This window comes from Rosa rugosa, chromosome 6, assembly GCF_958449725.1.
Source record: "Rosa rugosa chromosome 6, drRosRugo1.1, whole genome shotgun sequence".
Taxonomy (NCBI): Eukaryota; Viridiplantae; Streptophyta; class Magnoliopsida; order Rosales; family Rosaceae; genus Rosa; species Rosa rugosa.
Genome location: NC_084825.1, coordinates 46,417,943 through 46,432,036, shown reverse-complemented (window position 1 = coordinate 46,432,036; position 14,094 = coordinate 46,417,943). Strand labels below are relative to the sequence as shown.

Here is a 14,094-nt window from a genome sequence, read left to right as displayed (position 1 = left end):
GTTGGAGCTTAGTCAAGCAGCCAAGCATTGTTCGAGTGTCTGGACTGTATTAGAGAATTTAGAGTATTGGGAAGCTAGGCAAAGTTGTGAAAACAAGCTGTTGGGAGAAAGTTTGTCCTGGAATTGTTTCTTTGGTGTACCGAGGGCGGCTAGATTCTACTCCTTCTGATTTGAACTTATATTTTCATTGTTCGTCCTGTGACAATAAGCTAGGGAAAGACTTGAATCTATGGTACAACACTTTTGTTTCTCTTGTTTGTTTTCTGGGGATAATGGGATATAGTCATATTTTTCATTACTTCTTTAGATTGTTATCTGGAGTTCTGGACATGACTGGTTTAGCTCAAGACCTTCTTTAATGTCATGACTATGAGTCATGATTCCTTTCCATCTTGTAGTGCTGCATAAACCTTCTTTAATGTCATGACGATGATTTATGATTCCTTTTCATCTTGTAGTGCTGCATAATGCTATAGAAGGTCATGACTATGAATTATGATTCCTTTTTTTCTTCTAAATTTGCATGTTTTAGTATCCTATGATAGTCAGTCATGGAAAAGGAATAAGCAAGTGAAAATAGTGCAGAAAAATGCATTGAATGATTGTAGTAAATATGCACCTTTTACCCAGAACCTTGTTTCTCTTTATAGACTTATGACTGCAAACAGTAATAGGATGATGATGCAAAATATCATAGCAAGAAAAAACCACAGCACACGAACGCAGAATTTTATAGAGGTTCGACAAAAAACTTTGCCTACGTCCTCTGTGTGATCTCTCTTGAGAATCACTAGCAATATGGAGAATAACAACTTGATTACAAGTACTTATTGAAATCCCTATGCTAATCCCCAACCCCTTTGCTAGATCTCTCTATCACCCTTGGCTCTCCCTGCCCCTGTGTTTATATGTAGCTGAGATCTCTCTTTGATCTCTTCTTTGATCTGAGGACACATTATGTGACCTCCCTGCAGCCCTATTTATAGATTGTAGGTGCTGGTTACAAACATGTCACATTAGGATTCCTAAAACTATTAGAACAAGGAAAGAGAGCTAGTTTTCCTATTCCTAACTAAAATAGAACTTACTTTCCAGGTCTAAATCAATAGGAATAACTCTTCCTATTCCAAAACCCATTAGGATACTAGAAGAATTCCTGTGCACACTAATCTTCATTTACCCATCTGGTTTTGCCTTGAATCCTAATCAATTTAGGCATATCAACGAGCCAAATTCACAACAATGATAACCACCTTACAAACATTATAGATGATACATTTAGCATGATGCATCAGATGTGCTAGTTAGAAGGAAAAACATCAAGATGACCACCTTACAAACATTCACGGAATGATAACCATGAATAGTGTAAAAGTGATGGAATGATAACCACCCTTAAAAACCATTATACATAAAGGTAGTAGAAGAAAGTCTTTTATGTTCGTGTAGCATTGATTTTCTTTTATATTCAGGTTATAGTCAAGTGCTCTTACTATGTATTCATTGCAGGAGAAAATTACACCAGGATACATATACAGCTCACATTGAAGCTTGAAGCATTTAGATTGGTATTGGCGTTATAAAGCTTATGGGATGCTACTCTGGTAACCTCTGTATATCATAACTTGAAGTTCTTGGTCTATGGGTGTTTGTGGCACATATACCTCTGTCAGACTGAGACTAGTTTTGAGTAAAGCGTGGCACATTGCTTTATTTTTTGGGTTGCTTGGGTGCACCTAGGTTATTAAAGCTCAGTCAAGCAGCTAAGGCTCTATCGGTCACACCTACACTTGCTTAGGTGCTTACTTGCTTGTAGATAAGAAAGCCTTCATTCACTTTTGTTTCCCTTGTCCAGTAGGAGATTCTCTTTAGCAAAGGACGGGGCAAATGATCATGCATCCAACATTTGATTGGAAGTTCACCTCAACTTCTAAACAGATAACACTTCCATTGTCTAACTTTGTAATCAGCATTTGTCATTATACACTTGGGATAGTTTCTTTGGTCTACCTAGGTGTTCTTGTGTCCCTTCTGCTGATTTTGACTTATTTCTTCATTGCTTATAATATTCTGCTTCCTCTGGCGTGTGTAGAATTGATTATTCTGATTCAATTCAGGTAAGTAAGTCCCCTAATTTTGCATGTATTGTAGAAGATAAATGTGGAGCACAGATTGAAAGCTTGAAGCATAGAATTGCCTTGGAGTTGCAAAACTGATGGGATGCTACTTTGGTAAGCTAACACCTCTCTATATCATAACTGCTGCCTTGAGGCAGGGATATGGTGAAACTGCTGTTACTTCGTGAGTTAGGTTGCAACATTATCTGAGGAAATGCCTTCGTCCCTTTTACATTTTCTGAAGTTTTTTTTTTTTTTTCAATTATTAGATAACATTTTGTCTTGTATTCGTAATTTTGTCTTTCAAAAAAAAAAAAACATTGTTCGACATCTTTCTGTTAACCTATGTATGAGTAGCACTAAGTCCAGCATCACAGATTGACTTTTAACTGTTGTGGTTATTCGGATGTAATTAGGTGGGCTGCTCAAGTCGAGTAGCTGAGGCACCAATCACACTACCACCCGACAAGGTGTGGAATGATCATGATGTAGAGATTAAAGAAGGTTAAGAAACCTTGATTACTCTTCTTTCCCTCATTCACCAGGAGATTCCCTTTTGCAGAGGATGGGGAAAATGAGCATCCTATTAATATGATTGGAATCCCAGCTCAACAACTTCCCTTTGTCTTGAAAATCAAGTCATGCCTTTCTGAGTTGACAATTTCTTACTGCAACAAGCTCAAGCACTGCCGAACTTCGTGTGTAAGACACCACTACAGAAATTTCTCATCGAAGGATCTCCAATTCTCCAAGACCTTTACAGACATGGAGTGGGCCAAGGTTTCACTCACATCACAAGCATCAAGATATAGTCAAATCTGATGATGCATCTTTCGATGAAGATGATTAATCAAGATGACTGATAAGTGAAAAGGTACATTTGCTTCGATGTTTAGAGTCACAGTTGCTTCATTTAATTGGATATTTCATATTTGGACGTGTAATTTCTCTTTAATTTGTTTGGCCTCTTTAATTCAGATTTCAGACCTCAGCTTCTCTTGGAACAAGCACATTTTTAAAAGGAGAGATTTGTCTAATGTCCATTTTTTCAAACTGGTGAGCTTCATGCATACCTGTTATTATTTGTATTACATGGGACTGTTATATATCGTATCTTTGGATTTATAATTGAATCATTTATTACCATGTATCATAGGGAGGCATGGCTTCAACACTGATTTCCAATGGATGTCATCATTGGAGGGCAGAAGAGAAACATGAGGCATTGTCTTCCCCTAGCCTTCAAATACATCAGTGATTAGTTGAGCATGTTCTCGCAGAGTTGTAGCATTGACCGAACCCTTGAGGGTATTGAAGATGTCAAAGATTCGAAGATCTTACTGGTTGGTTATAAATGTGCTTCCTCAGATGCTCAGCTCCGTATCAATTTTAGTAGTTATTACTTCTTCAGCTTGATTTCTTCAAAATACAGGTAATTTAAATGCTCGAATTTTTATGCCAAGTCTCTGGACCTATTATCCAAGCTAAGTAGCTTATATACAGCAAATGATGATTCATGGCCATGTGAATAGCTGAATGGATTGCTGGACTTCCCAAACAAATTGATCCTCACCCCTAAGGTTTGTCTTTCCGTGGTGACATTCCAGATAGGAAATTTCCCATAATTATTTTGATAATTTGAAATTTGTTGATTTTCTTCTGTAATTCAAGTTACAGATTTGTCCTCTAATTATGTATCCATTGTAGATGAGAAGTAGACCAGGCTACTTGTACTGCTCATATTGAAGCTTGATGCATTCAGAATGGCATCAGACTATCAGAGTTTGGTAAGCTGCATGCATACCTTGTTGTATATTATATCATAACTTGAAGTTCTTGGTTCTCAAGTTTGACTGATTAGCTATGTCACAGAAAATCTTTTGGTTCATCACATGGACCGAGGATGAAGCTGAGTCAAGAGCATCTCTTCCGAGCCTCTAGACTTTAATTGTAACAATGACCTGACATTGGAGAAGTTAGACTCGGGATTGTTCCTTTGGTCTAACTAGATCCTGCTAGCTTGCGTGTCCTTCTGCTGATTTAACTTCTAGTAGGAGATTTTCTTTTGCAGAGGATGGGGCAAATGACCATGCATCCAAAACATGATCGGAAGTCAAGCTGAACTTCTAAACAGGTAACATTTCCATGTGTCTTAACTTTGGTGTACCTAGGTTATTCTTGTGTCCCTTCTGCTTTCATTGCTTATAATCTCCTGCGTCCTCTGGTGTTCAGTAGAATCGATTGTTTTCACTCAACTCAGGTTACTAAGTCCTCTAATTTTGTATGTATATATTGTAGAAGATAAATGTAGAGCTCAGATTGAAGCTTGAAGCATTTAAAACTGCCTTGGAGTTGCAACATGTATTTAGAACGAGAAAATGTGGTTAATGTTTTTTCTGCACTCTGATTTTCTTTCAAATCTGTGGACCTATTATAGCAAATTTAAATTGCTTATACACAGGAAATGATGATTCATATATGGTCATGTAAAAGCTGAAAGCATTGCTGAACTTCCCTAGACAAGATGATTTCCATGCCTTAGGTTTGTATTTTGTTGTGCTCACATTCCAGAATCTTTTGATTGCTTTTCTACTTTTAATTCAAGGTATACATAAGTCCTCTAATTATGTATCTATGTATTATAGATGAGAATAGCACCAGGCTGCTCATACTGCTCATACTGAAACTTGACGCATTCAGAATCGCATCAAGGTTGTCAAGTTGATGGGACGCTAATCTGGTAAGCTGCATAAGAATATATTCATCCTATGATACTTGAAGTTCTTGGTTTTCAACTTGGAGTCATTAGCTACGTCACAGAAATTATTTTGGTTAATCAGATCTCCAGAGGATGGAGCTTAGCCAAGCAGCTGCGCAGCTCTTCGAGTGTCTGGACTTGATTAGAGTTGTTTGGTAACTATGCAAGGCTATAACAATGAGATGTAATGGGAGAAAGTTGTTCTCGGGATTGTTTCTTTGGTGTACCTAGGTTCTGCTAGCTTATGTCCCCTTCTGCTGATTTTTATTGGTACGACATTCTTTTTTGTTTCTCTTGTTTGTTATATGGTGATTGTCCTCTTTTTCCCATTCTTTCTTTTGTTTGTTATCTGGACTTGGCTGTGGGATGTAGATCAGCTAATATATCATGGATATGATTTTTGGTTCCTTTTTGCTTATGGTGCTGCATCTTAATTACCATAGAAACTCTAAAGTTGCATGTCTCTTAGTGTATCCAATAATAATCAGTTATCAACAAGGCAAAGGAAAGTGAGATCAGTCCACAAAAGATGCTTGAATTATAGCCACCCTTATAAACCATTATACATTGAGCATGATGACATCAGATGGTTCTTATGACTGTCAGGAGCATATATAGGAGGTCACAAAAAGCACCAGGTGTGCCTGTTCTTGAAGCTTTGACGGAACCCATGTATCAAGTATTCTTCATAGTTGGTAGTCATGCACTGCATATCGAAGATCTTCCTGGTTGGTACTTTAAAAGGAAACATACGAAGCTGACCATCACCAACTCAAAAATTCATCAAACAACTTCGAGCTCTTGTTGTCAAACTTCTCTTTCAGTTGAGGTAACCTCTCAAATCACTTCTCTTTCAGTTATTTGATGAACTTTTTTTTTTTTTTAACTCTTTTATTGCAATCCTAGGGATTTATTCCAGCTCATGTTGATACTAAGCTTCGGAGGAAAATGACTACATGACACCCAATTCTCTTTTTGCCACTGCTGACAAAACATTCGTTGTGAGGGATCAAAGAGAACAGAATGTGGTTCATGAATCTAATGGCAATGAAGAGGTAAAACTTTTAAACTGATTAATTCGATATTCATCATCTACATGCTTAATGCCTCTTTCTTGACTTCTCAGTTTGGAGAGAGTCGGCCCCCTGCTAATGACTTGGATGAAATTCAAGAGGAGTTGTTGGTTTATCAAAATGTTGTCTCAGAGGCTCAAACCGCATGCAGCGTCAATGTTGAGCCACAAAAGGGTTAAGAAATTCAGATTTCGGAACAAGCTGTTGAGCACACCGTTAACCCCTGAGGAACAGCAGAATGAGACATCAATGAGTCCTGTGATTGAACAAGACCAAGGGAGTTCCGATGAAGCAGCCACAATTTTCAGTGTAAGTATTACTTTATCTGCTTCAAGCTCGTCCAAAAGTTCTATTGAGTCTCAAGGAAGCCATGACATGTCTTTTGTTGACTCGGTTATAACTATTGCCATGCACTAACTTTGGTCTTGCTGCAAGTTTATTTCTGGCTCATTCATTTAGACTTAACCTCTGTTTTTACCGCATGGGAATCGTCAGCGCCAAGTAAACAAAGTGCTGGAACAAGTTAGTCCTTCTGGTGTTGTGATTTTAGAGGATCAGGTTGAAGGAACTCCAGGGGATGGAGACAATCAACCTAGCCGAAATGTGTTTGTACCAACCATCTCGGTAACTCCATCCCCAACCATCTCAATCTCTCAACTTGAGACCTCAAGTGAACATGACAATTTCCAAGCTGCCATAAACCAAGTTGTTACTTCAATTGACGGCGCCACGAATTCAATTGACATTACTCCTGGCAGCAAAGAGACTAGGACTGTTTCTTCACCAGCAAATAGAAAGTTCCAATCTGTTTTGGTCTCTATTGATCGTTCATACCATCCAAAACCTCCAGAGATCTGAACGTCAGATCCCAGGGCTCAAAAGCCAACTTCAGAGATCTGAACGCGAGGTGGATGACCTCAATCACAGTATAGACCAAGCCCTTGAGTACGAAGAAAGCATTGAGGATGCCAACCTCCAAAAGCAGATGGTTTTTCCACTTTTTCGCCAGATAGAGACCTCTTGCATTTGGTCCTTGACTTGCTTTCAAAAGTTGCAAACAAAATGAAAATTGTAGTATTTCTAATGGGATTGGAGCATGTCCGTTGTTTTTGTTTTACAATTTGCTCTTCATGAATGGGCTTTTGTTCTAATGAATGAACTCAATGAAGGCTTTGATTCGTGAACAATTGAGGATTAAGATTTTAAGCTCTTGTTCGGTGGAGTTTTTCGGTGATAGATGTTCAAGTTGGCGTATCTGTCCCAACTCGCGTTCTTTCTCTTTTAGTTAGTTCAACTCACATTTAGGTGATAAAAGTATCATTTATAGTATCTTCAAGGAAACCCTTGCTGGTGTTAAGGAGGTCATTATCAGATGTTTGGTCAAGATGAGTAAAAGCATCATATTTAACTAGTTAAGAGATGACGAGTGTGTGTATAACTATATATGGCTAATATGTACTGTTAAGAACAACAATTAAATTGCAACAACAATCGTCTGTTACATTTAATTTCACAAAGAATCAGAAAATCAGTAACCTGAACGAGGTCATGAGAGCCATAAAGGGGTGTATAAATAGTACACTCAAACAAAATGCCCCATTGTAAGCCATCGTTAAGATCAAATTGTGCCCTCGGAAATGCCAACTCGATATCTGCAGCAGTTTCTGAAAATGGACCACTTTATACTGGAGTCCAGAATTGACCTGAGAGAGACTCACTAGGAAGTTCAAATAGTTCAACGCCTTTGCCATGCCTCTTGAATGCCAGAACATGTTGCAACGAGATGGAGATGCACAAAATAGATTCACTTTTACTTCGTACTTTGCCTCATTTCTTGACTAATCTCAATACATCACCAACAAGATGTAGCGAACCAGTTACAAGGACCTGACGAATAAACCAGAAATTTGAAACTAAGAAAGAAGCAGGAGAAAGATATATTCATTTCAACGTCACCAAGAATCTTATATAACCATATTAAGATTCTACATGTTATCCTACCAAGGTATAATAAGATTCTATATGTTATCCTACCAAGGTGAAATGGTTAGAGATGCCAGTACCCTACAGTTCTAGTTCACTTTATTAAAACAGTTTCTGCAAGGTGTTAATTCCTTCAAGGCTTGTTCTGCAACTTCATCTAAGTTGAAACTGTGAAAATAAAAATATGAAGTACCAGTTACCTGAAAACGAGCAGATTGATTATGTCGGACACTGTCCCTGAGCCACTTTATAGCTGATGGGAGTGAGGAAAAAACTGCACTATTTTCACAATTTTTGACAGCCATTTCCACATCATCTCTTAATTCTTCAGAAAGAGTATCTGGGATCCTATCATCACCTCCTGTTAAAATCAAAAGAAAAGAAACAGACTCCCAATGAGAAATACAAAGTGTTGTTTGAAGACCAACAAAATAAAATGTGATCGCCTCACATGACTGTGGAAATTGATGAACTCCCAAGTAAGGAAATTCAGTGATGATAAATTTGTTTCAATACTAAAAGTTAGTGAAACCAAAATTTTGAAATGATATGTTAAGTAGTTTTATAATATAAATTATATTGTTTACATACCTTTATTTCCCATTAGATTTTCCCATACTCTCTGAAGAGAGAATTGCCACGACAAATCAACTTGAGGATCAGTGGGAGGTAAGGAATGTGAACCAACCTTGTGATACACTGAAGTGTTTGGTACAAACAGCGCCTTCTTGAAGTAGACACCTGAATATTGTCAAAAATCAAAAGTGATTTTGTGTTTAGAGAATTTTATTTTGATAAATCCAATCAACATTTAAGTTTTGGATTCTAGTCAAGAGTTCGAAAATATCAGCTTACTCGAAGGTCACTCATCAATAAAATCATTCGCAAATCCAAATTCTCTGCTATACCATTTTGTAATTAATACTGATTCTTAATTTATATTATTCAATATGAATCATACAATGCTACTCACCATGACTAGCACATGTTTTCATCAGGTTCGGAAGAAGCAATTGAGGATCCCTCACTGACATACAATTAAACAGCAGTATCTGCAAGTATTTCAACAAGGTTTGTTTAGTGACGGCCATAGGAAAATGAAGCATCTCAGAAGGCTTACTAACACAGTTGACTACTTTATAAATAAAATAAAATAAAATAATATAATATAAAAAGCATTGACTTGAACTGCCCATGGAAATGCTTGTGCAAGTAAATTGAAAATTTGGGTACATAATGAAGGCTGCTGTTCGAGTAAGAGTTTGCAGCCCAAGTTCCTTTTTTAGCACAGTCATAATATAACCATGCACCCAGGAAAATACTTTATGACAACTTTTAAAGTACAAATTTACACAAGAAAGTGGACACAACTGCTTAGCAAAGACAGCTATAACCGCACATAGATATAAATGAGGATCAAAAGTATACTGACCTGTGAGTTCTTCTTGGCTTCCACATCAGGATGCCTTTGTACGAAGTCATGGGATCTAGAGGAATCCAGTGTCTTTTCCTGAGAATTCTCTTTAGTGGAAAGAGAAAACCATCTTGCACATATTTCCATGCTTTCGGGGCTATGGGCACCATCTAAATAGAATGTCAGATCTCCTGGGCTTTCATTGTTAATATAGTGATCTGGAACAATTTGAGCTCGGCCTTGTAAACTGACAGTAGCCGTTAGTCCTTTTATAAACTGCTCCGGCAGAGAGGTCTAGTCCATACAGATGTATATATATCAATCAACATAAAAATTATAATCAAGTTAAAAGAATGACTTTTTTAGAACTTACAGTATTTTCTGGGTGTGTGATGTCAAGATGACCAGTCCTTTGAAGCCATGTAGAGCATAGTGCAACAGCAAGGCCAGCATTAACATATTGGTGCTCACCTTCAAGTCCAAGTTTTAAGCCATTCAGCAAATTAGCATCCACTGGGGGTACTGTTTGAAGAGGTACCTGGAACCAGCAAGGTTTTCTCAGCTCATTGAACCATTAAAGAATACACACACACACTGTTGTCTCCTAGCTGGAAAGAAAGTAACTGCTCCTACAGTTAAATTAAAACAGCTAATTTTGACTTTGCCTAGTATATGAAAATGAAGAACACATCACTATTCTATCAGTTGACTCTTGGACAACAAAAAAAAAATTAGAAAAAAAGTATGAAAGGAAAGCTCTTGCAACCTACATCCAATTGAGAAGCTTTCTCTTCAAGTACCCGCATTGCTTCATCAGGTTGAGGCACAGTGAAGGCAGGAACCCCGTGCTGAATTTAAAGAGAAGGAAAGATGGATACAGTAATAGAAGTGACTGTAAGTTCTGTTAGACATAATTCCCAACATCATATGCTTTAAGGAATGTAGTTTTAATGCAAACCTTGAAGATTCCAGCCTTCTCCCCAGCAATTGCTCCCAGAGTATATCCTATTTTCAGAATCCAGAAAAAATTACAGTTATGGATGAAATTACGATATACAGTTATGTAAGTTCTTATACGCTTGAACTTTTAATTCAATAAATCAAATGATCACATGTGATTGGGTGGGGTTGAGAAGAGAAAAACTCACCAAGAATCTCCATGTGATCATATCCAAGGGATGATATACCACAAACGACGGGTGCCTGAACCTGAAATGTTTATGACATCTATGCTTAGTTATTCCAAAAGTAACCGACTTGTGAACTTAGCACTCAGAAACAATTTCACGTACCACATTTGTTGCGTCAAACTTCCCGCCTAACCCAACCTCTAAAATAGCAACATCTACCTGAATGGAAGATTAGATTAAAAGTAATATTTCATTATTGATATTAATAACATTTCTGGAGAGGAAGGATGTTATAGGGAAGCAAATAAAAAGATACACATCAGACCTTCTCTCCTGCAAATATCTTGAAGGCAAGTAAGGCAAGGAAGCGAAAGTAGGTGGGCATTGGTATATCATCATTAGCTTTTTCCTGCAATTGAAATACACCCATGCATTTGAGATAACCATCATTATTAAAAAATGTTAAGGATTAAAAGATAAGACAACATGTAACATGATCAATTTACATTAGCACAAAAGAAGTGTTGATTCAAAAATATGAATACAGGCAAGGAGCTTAGATTACCTTTAGTCTATTAAAAGACCACCAGAAATACTCCAAGAATTTCTCTTCACTGATGTCCACTCTGTAGCAACCAACCACACCAAAGCAAAACAATCAAGGGACCTAAAGTAAGTCGAGAAGGACAACAAAATGAAATTTCACTATACTTTGTACTTCAGAGACATAAAGCACTATCCTCTGGATACTTCATAAGTTGCCAAAACTTGCAATAAATCAAATATGGAATCAACAAACGATAAATGACCTGATAGCAAACTCAACTCACCCATCCAACCGAAATCTTTCGCGAACATCAATGAGATGAGGAGATGTGAAAAGTCCAGTGCGGAAGCCACAATGACGTAGTATTGATTCAGAGAAGGTGCATGTGGATCCCTTCCCAAACCGAAGCGAAAACAAACAAAAATCAGTGCCACAGCATACTTAAACAAGTAACCAAGCCTAGTGTAATTACAGTACCAAATTACAAAGATAAAGATTAGTAACTTTCAATAGAAACTAAGATAAACAAAGAAGACGAGAGTACCTTTCCTTTGGTACCAGCCACATGAATGATCTTCATCTGCGCAATCGGCTCCTCTAATTCCAGAATCTGCAGTATTCAACACTCCATTAATCTACACAACAACAACAGAAGCTCAAATACACTGGAAATCCGATCAGGAAATTTACTCTGAGATAGTCAAAGAGGAGGTCGAAGCGGTCGCCTTTGTTGCTCTTATCGGCGCGGCTGCGTTTTGTGATCAAGGAGGAGAGAGCCTCCAGTGCCGCCTCGTATGGAGTTTGCGAAGACGCGTCGCCATCTTCAAAAAGGTTAGAGGAGGAGATGAGGAGAAGTATCAGTACTCAATAGTAAAAAGAAGAAGAAGATGGAGAAGGTTGGAGAGTGACGTACCTTGAACCATGGCGAGTTGGTTGGTGTTGGGATCTGAACCCGAATGTGAGGTGATTGGGTTTGTATTGCTATTTTGTGGCATTGGAAAGGATTAGAGAGGATTGAGAATGAAGGGTTGGAAGCTTAAGAAACAAACAAGGCCGAGATGAGCAACAACCGCGCACTCTCGTCCAGTTCGTTTGGATTCTTTCGACTCTCTTATTTCGCAAAAATTGTTGCTACGTATTCCATTTCTTTCTTTTTTATCTCTGTTAATAAAGCCAACCCCAAAGTACTGTTCATTTTGTGTCCAATTTTTGAACTTCTGATTTTGCCCCTAGCCAATTAACCCAATTTGAATAAATAACCCAACAAATCATCTGTTTTTTTTTTTTTTTTAATAGCCATCTAGCCTCTCTTTATTACATTACTTTTTGTGACTTTTTTAAAATTTTCAAATTGCCATTAAACGATTTAATTATTAAAGCACTTCTAAAATTTCAAGCCCTGAAAGCATAAAACATAACTTCAACCTTAAAAAGTAGAAAAACTAGACAAAAGATTGATCGAATAAAGTTGGAAAATCTGCAAAATGCAAAGGAAAATTGGACCCAAGATCAGGATATAGATTGGAGAAAATACAAACAACTTGAAGCATAAAAGGGATCCCGGTGGGCCTTGGTTCCGACCCATAAGTGTGATACAAATTCTCTATTGGGCTCCCTTTCGATTATTGCATTGGGTTTGGGATTTTGAGGTTAATTTGTATTGGGTCGGGGACCCAGGATTATGGTATTTGTTCGAAAGGGATCGTATGCCAACACGGCCATGTTCTGACACCCTTGGCCGGCTTCGATCTTTTGATGGAAGATTGCCCTCTGTTTTTCTTCCAAATTGACTTTTGTCATTTTGTGAGTTGGATATGCATGGGTAGTCATACCATCGACTACAAATTCACTACACGGTAGCAATCCATAGTGGTAAAACAGCGCATGCGCTATTGCTATATTCATTTTTTCTTGCATAAAGTTTGTATTATGAGTTTCTTCTTGATTATCAATAAAGTCTGACCTCCTTCAACTCAAAAAAAAAAAAAAAGACAATTATAAATATAATTTTATTTTATTCAAAAAAAAATTAAGATAAATACACACACAAAAAAAATTTGACAACCCATTTTTCTCTCCACTATATTTTTTCTGCAATAATTGTTTTCTTCCATTATATTTTCTTTGAAGGCTAGTTTTTATGATATTTTTAGAGCAAATTTCACTCATTGAATGGAAAATAAGGCATGAATTGTGAATCAAACGTTTTGAATTATTCACCCTTTGAGTTGCCACATAACATCTCTACGGCATAGTACCACCTACTTGATGTGCTACCACTTTCAATTTTTTCTTTCACAAAAGAGCATTATCAATTTTTTTTTTTTTTTTTTTGAGAATAAATGTCAACTCCATTAATAATAAGAAAGATTACAAAAGACAAATATAGAAACTACATCATAAATGAAAAGTAAGAAAATAAAACAATGAACATAAAACCTAGCAAATATACGATTGGATGCAAAAATGCATATGAGGACGCATCGGGTGTAAACCGTGCTATGTGAAAAGTTACTAATAGTATGACCGACCATAAAAGGGCAATCTTCTATCAAAGCAACCGGTGGTATAACCGACCAAGCAGGTTCCTCGTACATCTTACGTCGAAAAGAGAACAATCTTCCACCTAAGTTATCGATAGTGTGACCGACCACTAAAGGGCAATCCTCTAACAATATAATTGGTGATGTGACCATCCAAACATCTTCCACGTAAAAAGTATGCCAAACAGAGATCAATCTTCCACCAAAGTGACCTATGAAACAAAAAGATGAAAACCAAATAAAATCAACCTCAACGCCCACATCCAGGCCCAGTACCAAGTCCAAACCCAGACCCTACCCGTGATCCAGATCCAGACCCAGCACCAAACCCAAATCTAGATCCGACCCGGATCCAAAATCCAGATCTTCAAACCAATCTGCACCATGCCGTCGCGCGGCGTCTTCAGCCTAGAAAAGCTTTCGACCATTGGCTCAACATCTGGCGATCTGTCGCTCTCCGCACGCCTCTAGATGCCGCCCATATCAGCATTCCAGACACAAATCCAGGTCCGCCGTACACGACCACGAC

General features: G+C 37.6%; 1 protein-coding gene and 1 long non-coding RNA gene across 2 annotated transcripts; one reads left to right on the top strand and one right to left on the bottom strand.

The window, feature by feature from the left end:
- On the top strand, nucleotides 1–7,083 carry LOC133714775 (uncharacterized). The gene is made up of 16 exons (XR_009848814.1): nucleotides 1–232; nucleotides 1,510–1,604; nucleotides 2,152–2,231; nucleotides 2,534–2,991; nucleotides 3,096–3,173; nucleotides 3,274–3,549; nucleotides 3,621–3,697; nucleotides 3,825–3,904; nucleotides 3,990–4,251; nucleotides 4,579–4,659; nucleotides 4,763–4,857; nucleotides 4,958–5,145; nucleotides 5,482–5,704; nucleotides 5,782–5,930; nucleotides 6,002–6,257; nucleotides 6,444–7,083. It is a non-coding gene; the product is annotated as an uncharacterized LOC133714775 (long non-coding RNA).
- Nucleotides 7,084–7,404: 321 nt separating this feature from the next.
- Nucleotides 7,405–12,154, bottom strand: LOC133714773 (folylpolyglutamate synthase). The gene is made up of 16 exons (XM_062141026.1): nucleotides 11,936–12,154; nucleotides 11,713–11,843; nucleotides 11,567–11,632; nucleotides 11,306–11,415; nucleotides 11,041–11,101; nucleotides 10,801–10,884; nucleotides 10,638–10,694; nucleotides 10,494–10,554; nucleotides 10,304–10,350; nucleotides 10,116–10,193; nucleotides 9,719–9,883; nucleotides 9,364–9,639; nucleotides 8,905–8,983; nucleotides 8,523–8,672; nucleotides 8,132–8,292; nucleotides 7,405–7,835 (listed from the first exon to the last, which is right to left on the bottom strand). The coding sequence occupies exons 1-16, from the start codon at nucleotides 12,015–12,017 to the stop codon at nucleotides 7,776–7,778; spliced, it is 1,668 nt and encodes a 555-aa protein (XP_061997010.1). The 5' UTR covers nucleotides 12,018–12,154; the 3' UTR covers nucleotides 7,405–7,775.
- Between the last annotated feature and the right edge of the window lie 1,940 nt (nucleotides 12,155–14,094).

What these genes read in the sequence shown, in the direction of transcription:
- LOC133714773 (XM_062141026.1), bottom strand. Translation starts at nt 12,017, where the DNA reads ATGCCACAAAATAGCAATACAAACCCAATCACCTCACATTCGGGTTCA. An exon ending in CCAACTCGCCATGGTTCAAG is followed by an intron (nt 11,844 to 11,935) that starts GTACGTCACTCT and finishes ACCTTTTTGAAG; the next exon opens with ATGGCGACGCGTCTTCGCAA. An exon ending in AAGCCAAGAAGAACTCACAG is followed by an intron (nt 8,984 to 9,363) that starts GTCAGTATACTT and finishes AAATACTTGCAG; the next exon opens with ATACTGCTGTTTAATTGTAT.